Source organism: Dermacentor andersoni, chromosome 4 (assembly GCF_023375885.2).
Source record: "Dermacentor andersoni chromosome 4, qqDerAnde1_hic_scaffold, whole genome shotgun sequence".
NCBI classification, from domain to species: Eukaryota; Metazoa; Arthropoda; class Arachnida; order Ixodida; family Ixodidae; genus Dermacentor; species Dermacentor andersoni.
The window spans coordinates 28,412,288-28,437,286 of NC_092817.1; the positions used below are offsets into that span (position 1 = coordinate 28,412,288).

The 24,999-nt window shown below is 44.9% G+C and overlaps 1 protein-coding gene and 1 long non-coding RNA gene across 2 annotated transcripts in view; one reads left to right on the forward strand and one right to left on the reverse strand.

The window, feature by feature from the left end:
* Positions 1-20,164: 20,164 nt before the first annotated feature.
* LOC126536615 (cytochrome P450 2F3-like) overlaps positions 20,165-24,999 on the forward strand; it is a 34,352-nt gene continuing 29,517 nt past the window's right edge. Inside the window, exon 1 of the mRNA XM_050183648.2 lies at positions 20,165-20,511. Within this exon, the coding sequence (XP_050039605.1) occupies positions 20,476-20,511 (36 nt within the window). The 5' untranslated portion in view covers positions 20,165-20,475. The remainder of the gene's footprint in view (positions 20,512-24,999) is intronic.
* The window catches only part of LOC129386154 (uncharacterized), a 209,086-nt gene continuing 204,535 nt past the window's right edge, over positions 20,449-24,999 (reverse strand). Inside the window, exon 4 of the long non-coding RNA XR_011893811.1 lies at positions 20,449-20,571. This is a non-coding gene — a long non-coding RNA (uncharacterized lncRNA). The remainder of the gene's footprint in view (positions 20,572-24,999) is intronic.

A 24,999-nucleotide genomic window follows, 5' to 3' on the forward strand; every position in this document is an offset into this window, starting at 1 on the left:
GAGTGAACCATAAAACTAGATATAATGCACGCGAGTGAGTTACCTTATTCTAGGTGTTTACTAAGAATTGAACCAAAATTAAAAAGAAAAGTGTGGTACGTGTTAGATTAATGAGCAGCATACTGCTCATTACTCATATTCCTCAACACGGCTTATCGATCATAGTGGTGATGAATTTCTTGTAGTGCGATTAAACAACCAATAATTCACCTTGATTTATAAAAATTTTCAAATATTTCTTCCCCGGCCGTACGTTGGATTTGCAAAGTAGTAGAGCATGCTCAAGAGCACCCAGTGAATTTGTCGGCATGAATATTATATTTACGGGGCTCTTTCTTGCGGGATAACAGCCCCTCGAAATCTATAAAAAAATATAACGGCACTGCACATATCAATGCGCGTCACAGCCCGTCTGCATGGCAGTACTCTCAATCGTGCTTCGAACGAAGGAAGCTCGCATTTCGATTGCAAAAGCAAACAAGAAACGAAGCCATCGCCCCACAGTGCCCATCCAACGTCACCACCTGCATTGCGAAGATTCAAGTTCGTTCCGGCTCTAAACCCTTGCCTAGACGATGAGCGATATAGGCCGGCGTCGAGCAGCGGATCGAAACACACTCGTCGCCTTTGCACGGGCAAATGCGGACTTCGTTCACTGGAGACACGATTGAGAGCGCTGCAACTCAGACGCTCGAGTGCACAGTTAGCGTACCTATTTCTTTCATATGTGGCCGTGTTTTATATTATTATTAATTTATATCACTTCTGGAGTGTGGCGTGCCGAATCCACGATTTGATTAGAAGGCACGCCGTAGTGGAGTACTCCCGATTAATTAACCATCTTGCCTTGTTTGACGAGCACCTAACGACCCGCATGGGAGTGTTTATTTTAATTTTTTTTTTCATTTCGGCCCTCATTAAGATGCGGCTGGCACGGCCGGGACCGATCATAGCAGCGCAACGCCCTATCCATTAAGCCTTTAGCTTCACATGCGAATCAGCCCTATTTTCCCCCTCTCCCCCAGATTTATTCTCTGTGGCTCTTGCAGGTCCACCAATACAACTATACAGCTATTATCTAGAACGTTACCCTAAATATGTACAACGGCCTCGGGCGCTTGCATAAGTACTTCGGAAGAACGGCCATAATTGCACTTCAAACTTGGAACTTTGCCAGAACATCAACCATAACCTGCCCCGTGTTCCCGCAAAATAGTATTTTTTATTATCTTGTTTTTACTTTGAACATAACTTTAAAAAATGCCTATTAAGTTTACTTCAATCATGCCTTTAGACGAATTATCTGCGCGGCCGAATATCTTTTGCAAGAACAACCAGAGCCATTTATTCACTTAATAAAGTAAATAAATTAATTAAATTCTTAGTTACTAATTTTTGCGGTTCATGTTTAATATAGGAAAGTTCACGAGAATCACCATAAACGTTGAGTTACTGGCTTCCACGTTTCAACGTGGCCGTTCAGAGCGAAATAACTGGCGCCAAATTAGTCGTTGAATTCGCCTGAATACGCACGCCACATCCCGAAGAGCGACTAGCAGTGCAAACCCCATTGCGACGTAGCTGGGCGGCTTAAAATGAAGTTTCGCCATAGCACAAGACAAAGCACTCCGTTTCGCTCCTGCTGCTGAAGGGGCTGAGCCTCTGATAGGAAGTTGCTCAAAGCGCCAATGGGAAACAGTTCGCAGGAACAGGGAAGTGCAACGGCAGCTTCATTTCAGATCGAAGGACGGATCTTAGCTGGGTTGTTGAGGCATATTAAATTTTGGGTGAACTGCGCGAGAACAGGAAAAGGACAGGGTCCCGTCCTCGCGCAGTTTGCACAAAATACATTTTAGGACACTTTTTACGTCACCCAGGAGTTAGATGGAGAGCCACTCTTCTGGTGCCGCGTGCGAAATCACGTAAGCTGACCAAATTCACCGATACCGATTATATTGGTCTTCATAGCCATCTAGAAATGTAGACACCGATACCTAGACATTTATGGCAATTTCCTTCAACGTTGCAACAGAAACATGTACCATAAAGTGTTAAAATAGGAAGGTAATTAATGTTCTGAGTTTATTTAGTGAATGCACTACTGCACTTTTTCTTTCAAATGCAACTAATGCTTAATCATGCCGCGAACGGCCGTCGTCTAGCAGCTTCTTGATCTAACCTTCGAGACTTATGGCCATGTGGGATAAACAAGAATCCTGAAGTAAAAGAAAGTAGAGTAATTGGAAAGTAATTTAAAGAGTTGTTTCCTCAATGCCCTTTACATGTATTTTGCACCGTTGATGGCCATAAGCAAACAATCCAGGCCAAGAGGTCTTGAGATGCGGGCTGTGCGTTGCATGTTCAAATATCGATTGCGGAATCGTTGCTTAGAAAATTACGCTTCTGAGAAACTTTCACGCTACCTCCCACAAACGAGCACAGAAACGTTGCAGCACCCGCAAAGACTCGCCATTAACGGCCTGGACAAACTAAGGCCCGCACCTGCGTTTAAGGTCACATTACCTCGCCTCCATGCGAACTTGAAGCGAAAAAAATAAAATTTTACAACCGAAAAGGCAATAATTTATATGCGGCGCAAGCTCACTTGAACTCACAGAACTTGTACTCGGACTCAAACTCGGGCTCACTTAAACTCGCAGAACTCGGGCTGAAATGAAAACCCGCTATGCTCACATTAGTTCACTGAGATTCAGACTCACATGTGAGTATGAGTAGAAATGAATGTGAGCTACAAAACTCAAGTTTGACATCACAAGCCAGCAAAGTCGTCTAGGCATACCAGCAATCCCAAATGCTCAGCAGATTCAATATTTACAACTTCGCTCTTGCTCTGTTAGTTCACTCCCTGCTTAGCCTTTTCTGCGCGCGAATTTACATAGCTATAACGTACTCAGCTGAAACATGACAATAATATTTGTTTGGGAGAAAATATGCCATACCTGAGAGATTGCTTTTGTCGGGCAATAGAAATGAAAGGGATTGTTCTCATGCCGATATTTCACCGCAAAAAAAAAAGAATAAGTTTCTGTAATGAAAAATTGCAGGAGGATATATCATCATCATCATCAGCCTAGTTACGCCCACTGCAGGGCAAAGGCCTCTCCCATACTTCTCCAACTACCCCGGTCATGTACTAATTGTGGCCATGTTGTCCCTGCAAACGTCTTAATGTCATCCGCCCACCTAACTTTCTGCCGCCCCCTACTGCACTTTCCTTCCCTTGGAATCCAGTCCGTAACCCTTAATGACCATCGGTTATCTTCCCTCCTCATTACATGTCCGGCCCATGCCCATTTCTTTTTCTTGATTTCAACTAAGATGTCATTTACCCGCGTTTGTTCCCTCACCCAATCTGCTCTTTTCTTATCCCTTAACGTTACACCTATCATTCTTCTTTCCATGGCTCGTTGCGTCGTCCTCAATTTCAGCAGAACCCTTTTCGTAAGCCTCCAGGTTTCTGCCCCGTAGTTGAGTACTGGTAAGACACAGCTGTTATACACTTTCCTCTTGAGGGATAGTGGCAACCTGCTGTTCATGATTTGAGAATGCCTGCCAAACGCACCCCAGCCCATTCTTATTCTTCTGGTTATTTCAGTCTCATGATCCGGATCCGTGGTCACTACCTGCCCTAAGTAGATGTATTCCCTTACCACTTCCAGTGCCTCGCTACCTATCGTAAACTGCTGTTCTCTTCCGAGACTGTTAAACATTACTTTAGTTTTCTGTAGATTAATTTTCAGACCCACCCTTCTGCTTTGCCTCTCCAGGTCAGTGAGCATGCACTGCAATTGGTCTCCTGAGTTACTAAGCAAGGCAATATCATCAGCGAATCGCAAGTTGCTAAGGTATTCTCCATCAACTTTTATCCCCAATTCTTCCCACTCCAGGTCTCTGAATACCTCCTGTAAACACGCTGTGAATAGCATTGGAGATATCGTATCTCCCTGTCTGACGCCTTTCTTTATTGGGATTTTGTTGCTTTCTTTGTGGAGGATTACGGTGGCTGTGGAACCGCTATAGATAGCTTCCAATATCTTTACATATGGCTCATCTACACCCTGATTCCGTAGTGCCTCCATGACTGCTGAGGTTTCGACTGAATTAAATGTTTTTTCGTAATCAATGAAGGCTATATATAAGGGTTGGTTATATTCCGCACATTTCTCTATCACCTGATTGATAGTGTGAATATGGTCTATTGTTGAGTAGCCTTTACGGAATCCTGCCTGGTCCTTTGGTTGACAGAAGTCTAAGGTATTCCTGATTCTATTTGCGAATACCTTAGTAAATACTTTGTAGGCAACGGACAGTAAGCTGATCGGTCTATAATTTTTCAAGTCTTTGGCGTCCCCTTTCTTATGGATTAGGATTATGTTAGCGTTCTTCCAAGATTCCGGTACGTTCGAGGTCATGAGGCATTGTGTATATAGGGCGGCCAACCTTTCTAGGACAGTGTTCCCACCATCCTTCAACAAATCTGCTGTTACCTGATCCTCCCCAGCTGCCTTCCCCCTTTGCATAGCTCCCAAGGCGTTCTTTACCTCTTCCGGTGTCACTTGTGGGATTTCAAGTTCCTCTAGAGTATTCTCTCTCACCTTATCGTCGTGGGTGTTACTGGTAGTGTATAAATCTCTATAAAACTCTTCAGCCACTTGAACTATCTCATCCATATTAGTAACGATATTGCCGGCTTTGTCTCTTAACGCACACATCTGATTCTTGCCTATTCCTAGTTTCTTCTTTACTGCTTTTAGGCTTCCTCCGTTCCTGAGAGCCTGTTCAATTCTATCCATATTATAGTTCCTTATGTCCGCTGTCTTACGCTTGTTGATTAACTTAGAAAGTTCTGCCAGTTCTATTCTAGCTGTAGGGTTAGAGGCTTTCATACATTGGCGTTTCTTGATCAGATCTTTCATCTCCTGCGATAGCTTACTGGTTTCCTGTTTAACGGCGTTACCACCGACTTCTATTGCGCACTCCTTAATGATGCCCATAAGATTGTCGTTCATTGCTTCAACACTATGGTCCTCTTCCTGGGTTAAAGCCGAATACCTGTTCTGTAGCTTGATCCGGAATTCCTCAAGTTTCCCTCTTACCGCTAACTCATTGATTGGTTTCTTATGTACCAGTTTCTGCCGTTCCCTCCTCAAGTCAAGGCTAATTCGAGTTCTTACCATCCTATGGTCACTGCAGCGCACCTTGCCGAGCACGTCTACATCTTGTATGATGCCAGGGTTCGCGCAGAGTATAAAGTCGATTTCATTTCTAGTCTCACCATTCGGGCTCCTCCACGTCCACTTTCGGCTAACCCGCTTGCGGAAAAAGGTATTCATTATCCGCATATTATTCTGTTCTGCAAACTCTACTAATAACTCTCCTCTGCTATTCCTAGAGCCTATGCCATATTCCCCCACTGACTTGTCTCCGGCCTGCTTCTTGCCTACCCTGGCATTGAAATCGCCCATGAGTATACTGTATTTTGTTTTGACTTTACCCATCGCCGATTCCACGTCTTCATAGAAGCTTTCGACTTCCTGGTCATCATGACTAGATCTAGGGGCGTAGACCTGTACAACCTTCATTTTGTGCCTCTTATTAAGTTTCACAACAAGACATGCCACCCTCTCGTTAATGCTATAGAATTCCTGTATGTTACCAGCTATGTTCTTATTAATCAGGAATCCGACTCCTAGTTCTCGTCTCTCTGCTAAGCCCCGGTAGCACAAGACGTGCCCGCTTTTTAGCACTGTATATGCTTCTTTTGGCCTCCTAACTTCACTGAGCCCTATTGTATCCCATTTACTGCCCTCTAATTCCTCCAATAGCACTGCTAGACTTGCCTCACTAGATAACGTTCTAGCGTTAAACGTTGCCAGGTTCATATTCCAATGGCGGCCTGTCCGGAGCGAGGCATTCTTAGCACCCTCTGCAGCGTCGCAGGTCTGGCCGCCGCCGTGGTCAGTTGCTTCGCAGCTGCTGGGGACTGAGGGCCGGGGTTTCATTGTTGTGTTCATATAGGAGGTTGTGGCCAAGTACTGCACCAGGGTGGCCAATCCTGCTCTGGTGAGAGAGTGCGTTACCGGTTCTGGTCACCGGGATCAGGCCGCACTCCAGGCCTGTTTGTGCAATTTTCTCAACACACGGTTGTTGTTTTTTCTGGTATTTTCCGGTGGAGAATTGTGCGGCCCGGGATTTGAATCACGGTCCTCTTGCACGGCAGGCGGATACTGTACCGTCCCCGCAGGAGTTAAATTTAAAAATAAATTGTGGGATTTTACGTGACAAAACCACTTTCTGATTATGAGGCACGCCGTAGTGGAGGACTCCGGAAATTTCGACCACCTGGGGTTCTTTAACGTGCACCTAAATCTAAGTACACGGGTGTTTTCGCATTTCGCCCCCATCGAAATGCGGCCGCCGTGGCCGGGATCCGATCCCGCGACCTCGTGCTCAGCAGTCTAACACCATAGCCACTTAGTAACGACGGCGGGTCCCGCAGGAGTTGTACGCCTCATTTAATATACAGTGGTGCCCTATTTGATCAGTCAAGGTGGACCAATCTGAGCTCGGTTATACCGCACGGATGGCACTCGGCTAGAGATATATATATATAGTAGGCAAAGAGGAATTCTGCAGGCTACCTTTCAAACGTAAAGAACTTGAGTGGTGCTACAAGGTAAACAGAACAAGTATTTAATTTCAACAGTTTCGATCGGTGGACTGATCTTCGTCAGGGTTTACAAAAAAATGGCAGTTCGGTCCTGGTAGTGAAGCCACCAGCCCGGGTGCCCGGCCGTTCTCAGATACATCAGATCTAGAGGGACAGTTGTGACAGTGATTGATTTTCGGCGCTTTGGCAGATTTACAGCTGCCTTTGGCAGCTATGCAGGGCAAGAGGAAGGCGGAGTCCCATGTATGTAGAGCAAGGAGGTCAGTGAGGGGGCAAAAAAAAGAAAAAGAAGAAAAAAAAAGAAAGAGAAGAAAAAGAAGAAAGGAAAAATCACACAGGAGGAGGGAGACGTAAGTCGGAGAGCGAGGGGAGCAGGAAGTAGCGGCAGCTAGGTTCCCGTTCACACGAAGCAAGGAGGGAGAAAGCGGTCGCTGCGCAGCACCAGCGCGCGTGCTGCCGTTGTAGCGGGACAGAGGGCAAGTAGAATCGGGCGGCGGGGGGCACAATAGAGAAGGGGCCCAGAAGGAAGACAGAAGAGCGGCAACTTGTGGAAAGAAACACAATGTCACAGTACATATACAAGGCACGGCCCGTTCCAGCAACTCTGTGGTCCAGCTACGGTGGGAAAAAATATATATAGTTCCAAAAAGAATATATTCGTGGGGTTCGCAAAGCAAGTGCGCCCCTGGGCTTATATTTAGGGAGCCGAGTTAAATAGCCTCCTTGTGATCCAGTTTTCGAACGTTTAACCGACAACTGACATCGTCAGCTCGTGCGTATTCCAAGAAGGGGCAATAGGTCACTCAGAATGACCACTTGAGTGGCAGGGTGCAGGAAACTGAATTTATTGGTTTTCCGCTCGCCCCCTTGAGGCGCATGCGGAGGGACGAGCACGCTGTGAATAGCCAGTGTCTCAATTTTAGAGTACAGAACATGTATTCGCATTTCCCATGCACTCTCACGGCATATCCCGAAGGCACGTCAGCCGCCCCGGACTCTCATTGATTCCTTTAGCGTACGCTCCAATTTTATGGATGAAAAAAGATTCTCTCTGCTCGCGTGCACGGGTGTGTTGGAAACCAGATTGCAAGAGCACAACGCTCACGCGTTCAAAGGAGTGATCTGGCAGCCGAACGTGCCTGGAGGAGGGTAAACTCGGGAGACTTTTCACATGCGCTCCGTGATTGTTGAACCGCAGGCGGAAAGGGGTCTCTGTTTGTCCGATATATTCCTGCTTACACACCTCGCATAGAATTTTGTACACGACGTTACTGGAATCACAGTCAAGATTTTCGTTAATTTTATATACGAAGGACGAGTTCGATGCCTCAGTCGTGTCTGTTGTTGTCATGTGACGGCATGCCTTGCAACGAGGTTTCCCACATGGTCGATAGCCCTTGGGCGTGTTTGACTTCTGTGTCCTCGCCCTGACTAACAAATTCCTTAAATTTTTGTTTCTTCTATACACAACCCGAGGCGGCTGCTTGAAGATAGTAGCGAGTCGGTTGCTCCGTTTCATGATATTGAAATGGCGGTTGCGAATGGCATTGACCCGCGGAGCACCGGTAGTGTATGTGAGGACCAAGTTCGGATCTGATTGTGAATTGGTATTGCTTACCCTTTCTCCCATTATATGTGCTCTTACTAAGCTATATATATATATATATATATATATATATATATATATATATATATATATATATATATATATATATATCAACAGCGAGTATCTCAGCAACCTTCAATTTGCAGAGGACATTGTCCGGTTCAACAACACTGGGGACGAGTTACAAATCATGATTGAGGTCCTTAACGGAGACAGTGTAAGAGTGTGGTTGAAGATTAATATGCAGAAGACAAAGATATTGATCAATAGCCTGGCTAGGGAACAAGGGTTCAGGATCGCCACTGCGCCTCTAGAGTCTGTGAAGGAGTAGGTTTACCTAGGTCAATTCCTCACAGAAGAATCTGATCATGAGAAGGAAATTTAGAGAAGATTAAAAATGGGTTGGAGCGCATTCGGCAGACAATGTCAGCTCCTGACTCGAAGCCTACCATTGTCATTTAAAAGGAAGGTGTACAATCAGTACATTTCCCCGGTGCTGACATATGGGACAGAAACTTGGAGAATAAGAAAAAAGCTTGAGAACAAATTACGGACCGCACGAAGAGCGATGGAACGAAGAATGCTATAGGCATAACGTTAAGAGACTGAAATGGCGGTTTGAATGAGAGATCAAACGGGTATAGCCGATATTCTAATTGATATTAAGACAAAGAAATGAAACAGGGCACGTCATGTATTGCGTAGGTTAAATAACCGATGGATCATTAGGGTTTCTTCTTTCTTTCTTTCTTTCTTTCTTTCTTTCTTTCTTTCTTTCTTTCTTTCTTTGGTGACCAAAGTTGAACAGTGGCATACCACTACCATTTTATTCATGATCAAACTCTACTTTTGTAGCTTCCTACGTATTAATCAATTTTAATGAAATAATGAACCTGCTTTGAACAAACCATGCGGGTTGTTGAAATGCACCAAGGTACCTTTAAACGGAAAAAGAAAAGATGTTCGAAAAGTGGAAGCTATATCGCGCAATTCACGTAGTGTTTATGCCACTGTCAGCCCTCATTGCTCCAAGTAATATCGCAGTGTTCGTGAAAAAAAAAAGCAAACCAAAAAAAAGAAAATTTAAAAGCCCTATCATTGTTGGCATCAGGAGTAGGGGAATTGGTCCGTCTTTAATTATGCCCAGGATAAAGCGCAGCTGGTGATGAAATCGAGTGCGAACTTTTCGACAGAACGTACGTGGCAGTTGCTCTGAACAGGAATCTGAACATTAGTGAGAGAGCGTTTTCAAAAACGGCGCTGTGTCGGCAACCTGTCAATGCAGCAACTTTTGGTACAGACTCGGGGTGGAGCTGTAAGCCCGAGAATGTCTAAACAGGTGACTAGAGGTGTTATCAAGGCGAACTGCTTATCGTTACAAGACGCTCTTTCACGTGGTTTTTGACTCGGCGGCGGCGCGCAGAAGGATTCTTCGCCGAGCGAAGGCAGCCTTCTGGACTGTCGTGCGGCTTGCGGTGCGAGGGTAGCTTGTCCGGGCAAACCTGCGCATTTCCGCGTCGGTTCGCTTACGCTTTTCCTCCCGCCTCTATTCTTGAGCAGACAGTCTTCTACATTTTCGCAAGCTGTCGAACTACCACAGCCTTGATCGGCTCTAATGAATCCGCTTCGTCAGGTCGCATCCAATGTTCATATAAATATTTTTCGTTTGTGCGCAAGCAGAACTACAGGTTTATTGCGTCGCTGCTGATAACCCCAGCGTGTTTTTCTAGGATCGGACAATCTCGTGAAATCGGAGGATTATGCGACGCTAAACGTGAGTTACAGCCATGATAGTAGGATTGGTAACTGCAAAAGCTCAAAACTCGTTAAGTTAATGTGAATTATCGGAAAGGGCTGGCAGCGCTAGTTTCAGCGCTTCGTGATGCCTTTATTTGATTGGTCAGAGTGCTTTGAGTTCTCCATCTAATAGTAAACAGCGATAAATTGTTTTCCGCTATATGTATTAAGCTAGATCCTCGAAAATGAGATCGGTTGACACGATCCCCTTGGCTCGACCTAACTGGAAATAGGGGTCTCCGTCAATTAATGCCGCCATCTGAGGGCATCCCATCACGGAATAAGAATGTTTCTGTATGAAGGACCTACATAGCTTGGGAGAAGCGGAGAAGCAGTACTTGATGTATGCCTAATTACAAAGAAGGTGACAATATAATTCCTTCAGTAAGACTCTTAGTGACGCTAATTACAGAATGGTGTATTGGTGCATATATTTTCGTAAAATTTAGTGCGAGGCATGCTGCAGACAACCTAAACACAGACAGCCACTCATGGGACTGCCGCTCGCCCTGCATCCCTCGGGGTGCGCTGCTGTTGTCTTTATTAGACTGAATTGTTTGATTGACTTACTGACCGAGTAGACTTTGTTGGATCTGTTACTTGATTTATGAAGAACTCTTTTATCTGTTTAAGTTGTTGAGCTTACGTCATCCAAAGCTCAGGCATAAACTGCCGATACAGCGTTCCCAGGTTAAACAGTATATATTCGTTTCGACAACACATTGTTATAGCAGCGACGAACGTGTGCATGAGTGCGCTGCCCACCAGTTAGAATATTATCTGTGGTATCTTTAGGGCACATGTCAAAGCTACTCATTTGAAGTGCGTCTGTATTTTAAGCGTGGCCGATTCACGAACCGTGCTGCCTTTCCAAGGTTTACAGCTAAATACATTCGCATGACAATGTTTTGGTGTGCATAAGCCCCTCTTTTCGTTTAAAAAACTATTCTATAAAAATCTAAAAATTGTATTTAGAGGTTTCGGGTGCCAAAACCATGATCTGATTATTATTCAAGCCTTAGCGGGGAATCCGGATTATTTTGGTTCCCTGGAGTTTATTAACACATACCTGGATCCACAAGAAAAGCAGAACGATGCCTATAAGGAAAGCGATCAGGCAAGAAGACGTAATCCCTCCAATGCTATTCACCGCACGCTAGGAAGAAGTATTCAAGCTATTCAATTGGGAGGCTTAGCAGTGAGAATCAACGGCGAATATTTCAGCAGCTTTTGGTTTGCATATGACATTGTCTTGTTCAGAAACACTGGGGATGAATTAGAACAAATGATCGAGGACATAGGTCCTCGATCATTTAACAGAGAAAATGTAAGACTGGGGTTGGAGATTAATATGCAGAAGACAAAAATAGTGATCAATAGCCTGGCAAGAGAACTAGAGTTCAGGTTCGCCAGTCAGCTTCTAGAGCCGGTGAAGAAGTACGTTTATCTAGGTCTGTTACTCACAGGAGACCCTGATTAAGAGAAGGAAATTTATAGAAGAATAAAAGGGGTTTGGTGTGCTTACGGCAGACGTTGCCAGATCCTGACTAGGAGCTTACTACTATCATCGAAAATAAACGTGTGAAATCACTGAATTCTGTTGGGGCTAACATATGGGGCCGAAACTTGGAGGTTGACAAACAAGCTCGAGAATAAGTTAAGAACTGTGCAAAGAGAGATGGAACGACAAATGTTAGACGTAGCGTTAAGAGAGAGGAAGACAGCGGTGTGGATCAGAGAGCAAACAGAGATAGCCGATACTCTAATTGAAATTAAGAGGAAAAAGAATGGAGCTGGGCAGGTCATGTAATGCGTAAGTTAGACAACCAGTGGACCATTAGGGTCCACCGGTCCAGTGGTTCCAAATCCCAGAGCAAGTACGTGCAGCAACTCACAGCATACCAATTATCCATGCTGAAAGAAGCAACATATATATGACATTTAGGAAACATAAAAGGACGAATAAAAATATCAAAGCAGAGGCAGGGCTTTGACGTTCCCCCATGGGAGACCTGAGCCCGGGTCGCGTTAAACCTTGCCGGACGTGCAATTAGAAAGTTGCATCCATCCATCCATCCATCCAAGCAGACTTCTGTAACTTTGCAATATCACAACTTAATTTCCAGCGAAGCTGTTTCTTTCGAGCAGTTGTAGTAAGAGTCCGTGGTCTTTAATTTAACCACATATTCGAAAATGTTCGCTGCGCATGACTGTTCCACTTGAAACCTTGCCCGCATATTCAGCTTTTCAGCACTAGTTAAGGAATTTTTACAAAGGCAGTAACTCAGCCACACAATACTTACTTCGCCGGAACATTGGCCATAGTGTCCTGCCGTTCATCCCCCTCTCTTTCATTTTTACTAAATTTGATCGCTATTACGCTCATAGTTATCCCAGTGCAACGGAGTCAATAGACAAAAAAAAACACTTCTACAGCGCCAGATCACTTGCATACGTAATTTACTACAAAGGCCTTAAGCAGCCCGGGAACTTTGAACCTTATCGCGAAATATAAACATGGTGCATTGTCTGGTTTATCCAATACACTGGAGAAACAAACTCCGAACGTCGCATAACTCACAAAAAGAGTAAAACAGATGGTACAGCGTTTATTTGCAACACTTCCAATTGTTCAATGAATTGCACTTACCATAAGCCCGATTTCCGTGAAATGTAAATCTGATGTGATCTACAGGCACGTTGGGACATTGAGAAATATATGTGACGCGGCCGTATGCCACTTTTGTAATACATTACATTTTTTTTTACAAAAGCTGTACTTCATCTACAAGGAGTTGACGTCGCACAGACACTTGCCATAGCCTTCCGCCCATGTCCGTCGGGACCGGCAGGCCTGGTCTGCTTAGTGGGCTAGGCCTAGTCTGCCTAACCTAACCTAACCTAACCTAACCTAACCTAGGCAGACTAGGCAGGCCAGGCCTAGTCGCGGGCACGCCGGACAGCCAGGAATTCCTTGTCTAGAGCGGGGCTGCACAGAAGCGAGTCCCTCTCCTCCTTGCTGAACTTGGGATATCTCGACCCGCACTCCCAGGGCATGTTTACTAGAGTAGAGATCTGCCCGCAGGACGGGCAGGCGTAGTCGCGATGTACGTCGTGTAAACTTCGTGTAGAACAGCCAGACACGTATATGTGCCGGTCTGTAAGAGTCTAAGAAAAACGACTTGCGCCCTATTCAATTGACAAGTGCAGCGCCTGCCTCGGCCAGACTCGACTCACTCAGGGGAGAGAGACGAGTCCGGCCGCGCGCCTGCTAAATCGCTTCGGCCCCAGTCGCTAGGGCGCTGCGCATGCGCAATTCAGCGTCGCAAAAGGCGGATTGTGCAATGGAAGAGGTCGTTATGTAAATTTTCTCATTCCCTTCCCGTAACTTAACATGGAACCATAATAAACGCCTCATTCAGTCATTCATTCAGCGTGATGACCACGGTATTAAACTTCTGGAAGGTGTAAGTTTGTCGGTGTCATGTTTGCGAAGGCTTACATTTATCACCACACATGATCTCTGTTCGCAAAGGAGGCGATCGGCAGGTTGTCCTCAACACACAGCAGGCGAGTGAGTGAGTGAGTGAGTGAGTGAGTGAGTGAGTGAGTGAGTGAGTGAGTGAGTGAGTGAGTGAGTGAGTGAGTGAGTGAGTGAGTGAGTGAGTGAGTGAGTGAGTGAGTGAGTGAGTGAGTGAGTGAGTGAATGAGTGAGTGAGTGAGTGAGTGAGTTGCAGTTTTACCTCCTACTTGACCAAATAACAGCGCAATCCCAATGCGACTATTATTTTCCGCCGGCCGAGCGCCTCGTAGCCGCCATTGTGATGTTACAGCGGCCAAGGTTGTCCGCAGAGAAAGTTCTTGGCAGCTAGCAGCACGAGTTCACTGTATACCGGTGAAAAACAACGATATCGAGTGTATACACCTCCGCGTAAGGAACCAACGTACATATCATGCCCGTTAATCAGAGCACGAAAGCGTTTAAGCAATGCAGGAAAATATTCCTTAAGAGTGCATTAAATGCAGCGCACGAAAAGAAAACTGCTAGCCTTTTTCCTATGTAAAAGGGGAAGCAGTGCCTTGTACCAGAGCCTGCAAAAATAATCGGCACGTGGAGCCGGACAATAAACCTTCATTGCGGACAGGGCTCGCTGTCGAATGACAACGTGCTCCCGTTTATGCTATCGTGAATCCATAGAGCATGCGTTGGTTCACAGCAGTAAGCAATGCCGCAAGGACTGATAAGGATGCAAACCGAACTCAACAAGGTTTCGCAAGAGCTACCTTTGTCACGCAGAGTGTTTATTAACGCGATAGCGTCTAGGGCCCCCGTGACGCAGAAAATTCGCCTTGTCAGCGGAATATCCTTCCGAACCACGTGTACCGAACCCAGAGGCCCTCAGTGTAGCGCAGAGGCGTTAAGGAACTAACTGCATTTCTCAAAGTAAAATGCGTCAGAAAAATCCTAAAGTATGACTTACACACAACCTACAGACATGATAGCGTCGGATTCTAATTTGAAGACACAAGAAAATATCATTCTGTTACGCGGAAACTCAAACACAAAGCCCTTTTACAGCGTTTCTACCATCCATAGCGCGCCCGGTTGCTTGCACCATCCAGATGGCGCTCGCCTCCGCGCTCCGCGGCCCACGCAAGAGGCCACGTTTCTACCAGAAAGCTCGACGTCATGCATAGCGTTCGCCGCCAGCGTTTCACGGTAAATATTACGGTTGCGTAAGCTGCAATTGCCGGGAAGCGCAAGAAGCCGTTTGAATGCTATCACTTTCCGCTCTTAAAGGTGAAGCTTAAGCGTCCTCAAAATTTTGTGATAGCAATTGTAGGGAAACTCGAGGCACGTTCGCGCCGTCGCCGTTGGCGTCAGCGTCGTCGTGCCTTCCCTATCCATGGCAGATGCGCTGCACAAGTGCGAAGGGCTAGAGGGTCTCCAGAGACGCGGAGTGCGTTTCACTGCACAAAGGACGAACCGAAGTGGACGTACTGTCAACGCTACGCTCAATCGCATCGGTGCCTGAACAAGGACAGCGTTCTGCCTTCCACTGCTGACAAGAGCGTTGTGCGCACGCGCACAACGGTGAGAGCTTTACAGAGCTGAACTACTGTATATGCACTGGTCTGGGCGGAACGGGCAACAAACGTCAAGCGAAAGTTCTCTCACATTTCACTGGGCGCCGACTAGCAATGACTATTTCCGCCAGCCTCACCTCGTGCACTATTTAGGTGCGACGCCTGCAACACCACTGGCAGCGCTTTTCATTACGCCAGCATAGGGACCTCCCGCCAGTGGTGCTCGCCGGTACGTTCCTTCTGCCCAGCAGGAGTTGCCTCGCGTTCTACGTTGTCTTCCAATGAGGAAAGGGAAAGGTTAGAGAAGCGAAGTGGCAATTTATTGTTGGGCTCAGCAGTGGCGTGATGCGTGCAACGACAATTCGAAATGAAAAACGAAGTAGAGCAGCCTTCGACGATTAAAGTGGATAAAAGCTATTGGGTATACGGCTGCCGTGAGGAAGGTGACAATGATGGCGATCAGTACTGTAGAGGTGCAAGCTTATGTTGCAGGGAAGCAGTAGAGATCTCTACATGTCAAATTAAATGTTCCCTTTATTAGCCGCCCGGAAGCAGCAGGCCCTCCATTGACTGCCTCTCCGTGGTGTTTATGATTAGGCGTATTAAGAGGAAGCTTTAGCTCGGGTGCTCCTATCTAAATACATGTAAAAGGAGAATTCGTTTTTCTCGGCAACCACTGCACCAAATTTGACGGGGTTTGCTGCATTTAAAAGAAAAACTTAAAATCTAGTGACTGTTGGTTTCTAATTTTCGATTTAGGTCGTCAATTTCTTATAAAAATTTGGCAAAAATCGCAAATTTTCAGAAAACGAAACTATCAAGTTTACAACTCCGTAACTCAGCAAGAAAAAGTGATATCGCAATTCTGTGAATTGTACCTGATAGCACATCTAAAGCGGACAAAATTGATATGTTACACATGAGCCTCAAAAAATGGAGTAATGTGTAATTACAACTTTTGCAGAACCCTCGTAAACAACGTAACAAATTCACTTAAGATGTAAACTGACATATCAAATTTGTCCGCTTTGAATGGTCTAATGGATGCCATTTACAGAACCGCAATATCTGTTCTTGATGCAGAGTTATTAGTTTGTAAACTTCGTGCTTCTATTTTTTGCATACGTCTGAATTTTTGAAAATCCTTTTAACAAAATTCAAGCCCTAAATCAAAATTCCGCTTCAAACAGTCACTAGAATTTAACTTTCTCTCTCAAATGCAACAAATTTCATTAAAATCGGTTCAGGGGTTATCTCAAAAAAACGTTTTTGCGTTTTTACATGTATTTGAATAGGCCGCGTCGGAGTTGGGCCCGAGCTAAAGCTTCCTCTTAAGAATGCCGCACATCGAACAGCAAGCTTATCTACTCAAGCGCTTTTGGTTTTATAAGAAGCAACCACCTTTATGAATCTGCTTAATTTCCGCGCGCTCAGGCAATGTGTATGTTTATGTTCTCCTCATTTCTTCTTCTTTATCACTTTTTTTGTTCAAATGGCTGTTAGCAAGGCTCTAATTTGCTAATGATTTTTGCAATTATGTCGTGCAGTTGTACCTCAACGTTCACAGTCCTAATTGCATTACGATATTTCCACTCCCCTCACGCTTTCGCCCTGAATCATACGCTGTCGCCGCGCCGTTCGTCGCGATCGATATCTCGGCGCAACGGATAAGATAAAAGCAATTGTTATGGAATACGGCTCCTGATTATGGGACCTTGATGTGCACTACGTATGAAGTGGGCTTGCATTGTTTCTTATCGCGTCCAATGTGCTTGATGCACTTCCTATTTGCCTTGTCCTGTCAACGTTTTCTTCTTAAAGGAACGAGTACCGAGTGACACTTTAGTGTCACTCGGTACTCGTTTCTCGGTACTCGTACTCGGTACTCGGTACTCGTACTCGTTTTCGGTTCACCTCCTAAGACGATCGGGAAGATAAATAATAATAATAATAAAAAAAAAATGAAAAAATAGTACAGTACAACATTCATGGGTTTCATTATACATATGATATCAGAGCATAATTTTAGTTACTAGTTGAGTTACGGAAGTGTCTGAAATAATTTGAATTAAGTAGAAATCACTGATTACCGCACTCCAAAGCACAAAATTGTAGATTTTACACATTTGCCATGAGAGCACAACTTTGGCGAAATTCCAGCAAAACTCGGAATTAGTAAGCGGAAGTAATGACGTCACTAATGACGTCACACACAAGACGGTGACATGATATTTAACCGGCTAAATAATGGAAAGCAGTTGCCTTTGAGATCGGTTCGTGCGTGGCGTTCGCCTAAAGTTAACCTAACGAACACCAACGCCACTAAAGTGCACCTAACTCAAAGATTATGGCCATCTACAACTTTTTTTCAATGACCACGCAGGAACCGAATTGTCTCACTTAAGCAGATGAACAGATTGCGACTTAGTATTATTGTACCTACGTTGCTGTTTTTTCGTTTTGTTGTGTATTGCTGTTTTATTTTCCTTTGTACTGCCCACCCTGCTTTGGCCTTGAGACCACAGTATGAAATAAATAAACAAATGTGGCTGCTAAGCCTTCCTGTTGCAGCGTTAACGTGGTGCATCATGGCTGTGCCAGGCTGCGGAATTTAACACGGAGCGATGCTTGGAGAGTCACAGCACCGGTGCCATGATTTTATTGTTGTTTTTGTTTCTTTTGATATTTAAAGAAAAGATTGAAAGCGCAGAACATGCAGCTCATATTGAAAATAAAAAAATTAAATTATGGGGTTTTACGTGCCAAAACCACTTTCTGATTATGAGGCACGCCGTAGTGGAGGACTCCGGAAATTTCGACCACCTGGGGTTCTTTAACGTGCACCTAAATCTAAGTACACGTGTGTTTTCGCATTTCGCCCCCATCGAAATGCGGCCGCCGTGGCCGGGATTCGATCCCGCGACCTCGTGCTGAGCCAGCTCATATTGAGAAAGACTGGCACGTGAAATTATCAGTGGAACTGGTACCAAGTAAAAAGCGGGGTGTAAAAAGCTTATTTCTCTTCTTTTAGGAGTAGAAATCTGGAAGTTAGGTAGGCTACTGCAGAGGCTCGATTATCTCAAATACCAAGATTGTTACTCAAACAACAACAAAAATGAAAGTAAAGAAAGAATATAGAAAACACCATAAACGCGCGAACGCTAGCGCACAAAGGATGTCTAAACGTGCACCAGCACCAAAAATTGTTACAGCTGTGCAACACGTGCAGAGCTATCACCAGTGCAAACATTCTAACTCTGTCATTTGCTGTCCTATGCAAAGAATAAATATTGAGCACTCAGAGATGTAATTGAACCATCAAATGGTCTTTTTCTCCGCAGCAGGTAGCGAAGCAGAGCCCTCTTACAGCGTCGTGGCGTAAACCAATATTTGCTCGCGCACACCAAGGTGGTCGAGGCGCTTTGCTGGCTGGTCGTTCTCGGAGGTCACAATGAACCAAAACATGCTGACGGGAAACAGTGACAGATTGAACTGTAGAGACGTGTCTGGCGAAAGGTTGGGTTACACCTTTACAAGTGGTCACGTGCATGAATCCAATGGCTAAGCTGCGGCTGTTCTTCCGAAGCTAGCCTGGTGTCTTCAAGCCACGGGTTTCAGAGAAGGGCTCGCACGCCTCGCACTCCGTTTTGAAACAGCACATATGTAAACTTTACAGGTCCCGCAGCTGCCAAATTCTCTGCTACCGTCTGCCCCTTCCTTTGTCCCATTTTTTTCTTCCGGCCAACTTCCACTGAAGCCCGTCCAGGTTTCACTACAGCGCCAACAATCGCGTGCAAAGAACAGGCTTTCCTTTTTCTACTAAACCCATCCCTCCCCTGTGGTTGCAGGCCGATAAGAAAGACACAACGTTTACAAAAATAAAATATATTTGTTTTTCAAGATACCGGCATTCAGTACTCATTTACCATGCAATAAGAGCGTAGGAAAGCTGAAAAGTTGCAGCTTTAGAAATAATAAAAAACGAAGGTGAAGTTACATCTTTCTTTACCGCTTCAAATGTTACCACGAGCCATATTTTGTGCATCAAGACAATTAGTTTTCCAGTTGGTTAATATTCATAGTGAGGTTCGTAACAGCGCAACACAAGATACAGACAAGACACGGACAACACAGCGCGGTGTTGTCGTTCTTACCTTCCTTTTGTCCGTATCTAAAAAAAAATATAATTATGGGGTTTTACGTGCCAAAACCACGATCTCATTATGAGGCATGCCGTAGTGGGAAACTTTGGAAATTCGGACCACCTGGGATTCTTTAACATGCACCTATATCAAAGTACACGAGTGTTTTCGTAATATGGCTCCATCGAAATGTGGCCGCCGTGGCCGTCATTCGAAACCGCGACCTCGTGCTTAGGTGCCCAACAGCATAGTTGTCCGTGTGTAGTGTTTCACTGTTACGAACCTATATTTTGTGTTCCTACTTGTAGCTACTCGCCTACCTACGTCTATTGTGTGCCCAACCTGGGAATGTTGTGAAAAGTCCTATCTTTTCCAGCATCAAACTCAAAAATTCCATTCAACAAACACTCTCATATTATTTCGACGCCTGTTGCTGTTACATTTGAATCGTGTTAGACAATATACAGACAGTTTATTTTATATTCACATGCATATAAGCACTAAGACGTCACAACTTATGCAAGAAGCTAACTTTGTTATCAGTAACGCTATATTGAACCAATAAAACAGACGCTATACATCAAATCAGTTATATTTGACAATATTTCGAAAGTTCATTGAAATCAGAATTGTTTTCACATTTCTTCAAGGATATAGCAGAGTGCATCATAATGATCATTTCTAGAGCTACTGATCTATGCAAATACACACGGTATACGCGTGTGATAAGCTTAATGTCATGAAGTTCTTTCGACATTTCCAAGATACCTCCTAGAAGCGAAGACAATCTCTATAGTGTCAAGTGTAACGCTGTAACAATAAAACCTATGCATAATACCGGAAGCAGGCTCTTCATTGAAGCCGTCTCTTGAATGAAACTTCTTTATTTGTGTTCGCAGAAAGGAGAACGCTGTGGATCAATCGACAGGAAAGGTACCTGAATGTTCCAAACGCACTATCTACCATTCCCTCTCAAGCAGGACGAACATCATTATCTTATCGGTAATGCTTAGGCCATGCAAAGAGGCCAGCTTCTTTAATTACACAGTGACGTATTTCTGTTCGCTATCTGGCATTGGTTCACCAAGACGAGTTAGCTCTAAATCAACCACCACATCACTCACTTTCATCTGATCACAAGCAACGGCAGCATGGACCTGACGTCTGCTCCGCTCAATTTATTCCAGGTAAGGTTCAGAGGCGTATTCTGATTGCTTGCACAGCGATGAGTCGGCTGCGGTGGGGCACTGCGAGATGAGAGAATTAGAAGCAAAATTGCGAAAACAAAAATATATGCTAATATAGCTTTCAAAGAGATGACCCATAGCACAAATACAAAAAATTCCACTTCTCAACAATCGTTCATGTTGTGCCCACTCGCAAGTTTTCTACACTGACGAATATCATTATTTGCTTATTTACTAACCTATTTATTTATTCAAAGTATCTTACAAGTACCGAAAGTGCATTACGTAAAGGGGACGAAGAAAGGCATTGTTTTAAGGGAATGCGAAATATACCGGGCAGAGAAGGTAAAGGAAAAGTATTGCACAGGACAAGAATGAAAAGGCGAGAACAGACATAAGCGATCAATGACATCATTGACATAAGACATCAATGAACTCTACGTCACAAGGTTTCGATACGTCGCCACTAAAGTTTCCTGTCATCATCATCAACTGCGCAACACTGAGCTGCGGATATAGGCCGGCTCCTTCCGCCATTCCTAATGCAAAGTGCTCTTTCGTTAAGCGAATCTTTACCACCATCACTCAGCGCCCCCGATCATGGTCGGCGTGGGCAAGACGACTGTGTCGCACAAGCACATGCTTATGAGGGAGGGTAGAAATAGAGTTTTGTGCCATATAATTCAGGCTGTCATTAGGCCTGCCTTTAATGTGTGCGCATGCACGTTTACAAGCGTACCTACAGCTGAGTAATTCGTACAGCAACCTTCTATGCAGGTGCAACAACTTCCCTATCTCGTCGCTTAGCTGTCGCGAGCATTAGCAGTTCCGCGTGGCATCTCCAATGGTTTACACAGGGCCTGAAAAGTGCGTTGCGTAAATGACGCGCGGAAGTGGCTTCTAGGCACATATTTGTATAGGTCTATTAATTGTTCCTGAGACGCAGATTGAGGATGTCGGCCATGCGATCGATGACGCAATGGTCAATTATAACTCGCAATGTGAATACAACAGCACTATAATTTTCCGCTGGAGCCAATCGCCACTGGCGGGTAAAAGGTAGCGTCAACAAGGGTGGGGGCTTGTCAAGTCACCGGAAGAGGTGGGGGAGGTGGGGGGGCATGTTTACTGCTCAAATTTTTAACTCGGAACTCTCGACATGTGTCTAGAGAAGGGACTCGGGAAGAAAGAAGATAAAGAGTAGGAAGAGAAGAGTAATGACAATTACGGCGCATGACCAGGCGCCGGAAACAACACGAACGGGAAGAGTTAACGTTCGCGCCGCACAGTGATTTGAGGTTGGTCTACGGACCATGTGGACCTAGACGCGGGAGGAAATCTTTATGTCCTCCGCGAACTCGACTAGAGCCTGCAAAGCCCTGCTGTGCAATGCACGTGGCCTTGAAGGGTACAGAAAATCTTGAAAGCCTGTTGTCAGAAAATTGAGGCGTCGGTAAGGAGACATCATATACGGCTCCTTTCGGTGTTGCGAGCTGAGTATTCTAGAAAAATGGGAGCTAGGGCCTCATCTGTCTCGCAGTGAAGGCATCTGGGCGAGCTCAACTACTCCTTCAGGAACACAGGACAGGGGAGAGTAGGCTGCAGATTGGGTGAGGCGTAGAGGAGGAGGCTATGTGTAGAGCGTGGCACCGATTGATTGATTGCTTCAGTGATTACGTCATACCGACGCTCGGTCATGGCAGTAAGGGTGCACCTCAGTGGCGGGTCTTGTCGCGTTGGGTAACGCTACAATGATGGCTCCATGTGAAGGTACCCCTCGATCGATCAAGGGTGACGGAGCGCGTGAAGTTGTTTTAGCCAAAAGACGAGAAGGTCAATGCCGGCGTAACGTAGCCGAAACTGTGGAACGACGAGAAGCTTCGCTCACTTAGACAGTAATTGTTGATGGTTTCTGCATATTATGAAAACGAATGCTTTCTTTGACTCTTTCGAGGAATTTCGTTGTCATTCGTTTTTATAACGTCGTCTAACCACTTAAATATAGACAAACTTATATATACATATCCATCTTTGCTACGCTAACAGATGTGCCGGTGACCGGCTCTGTTCTCTAAAGAATAATGCAATAGAACAACAAATGGTACCTAGCTATCACGCACTGCTGTAAATATACCTCTTAAACGAATAATTTATTTATTACAAGGAAGCTTTGTTTGCAATCCACCCCGGAGTTAGCCAGTTTACCGCGCTTCATTTCCAGCCAACGAGAGTATGGCCGATCTCGGAGACAGTGCAAATATAAAGTGGGCCGATGTCGCTGACAGTGTAATCCGTAGTCATGTGTCTTTCGTAGGTAACGTGGCGGACGGTTTTCCACGTCTTGACGTCTTACTGAAGAGGCACGTATTTGCTCAGCTGCAAAACGCTGTGCAGAAAACGAACAGTTACATGCGTGTTGGCGTGAAGCCGATTACACAAACGTCAACACTTCCTTGCGCGTACTTATAAATAAATAAATTACTGCAAAACTCATCTCCCGATACATGTCGACGTTACTGCGAATAGCAATCCGACAATGTAGCGACACACCAAATTCCTGATGTCCCCGTTTGTTTAACACGTGAAGTGTTAATCCTGAGAATTTCGTTCATTCCACTATATGCCACATACTCCGATATCGCCCCACTTTGCTATGGCACTCGCTTGCCAAGGTCGCCCATGTTAATGTATAGCCATGACGATTACTGTATGACGCTGACGCAGTGACGATAAAATGAGGAAGAAGGAATGATGTCGATGGAAAGGCAAATCCGATGACGGTATTACGACAATGACATGCCGACTCTTAAATAATGACTATGGTAGAATGACGAGAACGCGACGACAGCATGAAGACAATGAGCTGGCGACGAAGGTGTGACGGCAACCGGATGAAGTTAGAATGACGACGATAGCACGACCATGACGCCATGATGACGACGGTATAACAACGGATCCATGATGGCTTATGTGTGATAACGACGCGGTGACGACGATATAATGATTATAAGGACGAAGAAGGAATAACGTAAATGGGTCGACAAAGGTGCCATGACGACGACGGCATGACGGCACTGGGATGACGGTACTGAAATGATGATCACGTAGAAACGACAGCGTGTCAATGATGGCATGACGACAACGGTATAAAGACGAATGCAGGACGATGACTTTGTGACGACGATGGCAAGACAACACCTTGAGAACAATGGGATGATGACAAGAGTATGATGAAAATACTGCAGTGATGAATGTATTACGAAACCTGTATGACGCCGACGGCATGATGAGAGTCGGATGACTTAGTCGGATTGACGATGATGGCACGACTACGAGGCATCACGACGACGGTCCACAATAATCACATTTGAATGATAACAGTGTAATTTAATGGATGAATGAATGAATGAACGTTTATTTTCATCTTGAATACAATTTCAGAAAAGGTGCAGGAGCAAAAGGCGCGCAACGCCTTACAAGACCCCTGTACTCGCATACACTACAATGACGAAGAAAACTTGACGTCGATGTAATCACGAAGGCAGTATGACGACAATGGGATGACATTTCTTAAGTAATGGCAATGATAAAATGGCAGTTTGACAACGACATGTCCGAAGCTGAGTAACCACGATGGTGTGATGACGATGTCGTGGCGAGAGTCGGATGACAACGGTGGAATGACGATGATGCAATGGCCACGACGGCACCACAACCGCGAACACATACCTAGTGACTCAAGCTATTTGAACCACTAGGTCGGAGTAGAAAGCGTGACGACGACAGCATGACGAGGTCGGATCACGAAGCTCGAATGACGACGACGGAACGACCACGACGACATCTCTATGTCGGTGTGACAACGAATACATGAGGACTGTATGAAGGCGATTGCGTGACAACGACGACAAGACGAGAGACAGGTGACAAAGCTGGAATGATGGCGACGCAATGAAAATGGCGGCATCAGAACCACGAGCCCATACATAGTGGACCAATCTTTTAGACAGCTTGGGCGACTGGGTCGAGCTAGAACGCCTGACATACATACATACATACATACATACATACATACATACATACATACATACATACATACATACATACATACATACATACATACATACATACATACATACATACATACATACATACATACATACACACACACATAAATATGTACATACATACATACACACACAGACAAACAGGCAGACGGAGACAGACAGACAGACAGACAGACAGACAGACAGACAGACAGACAGACAGACAGACAGACAGACAGACAGACAGACAGACAGACAGACAGACAGACAGACGGATAGATAGATAGATAGAAAGATAGATAGATAGATAGATAGATAGATAGATAGATAGATAGATAGATAGATAGATAGATAGATAGATAGATAGATAGATAGATAGTTGATAGATAGATAGATAGATAGATAGATAGATAGATAGATAGATAGATAGATAGATAGATAG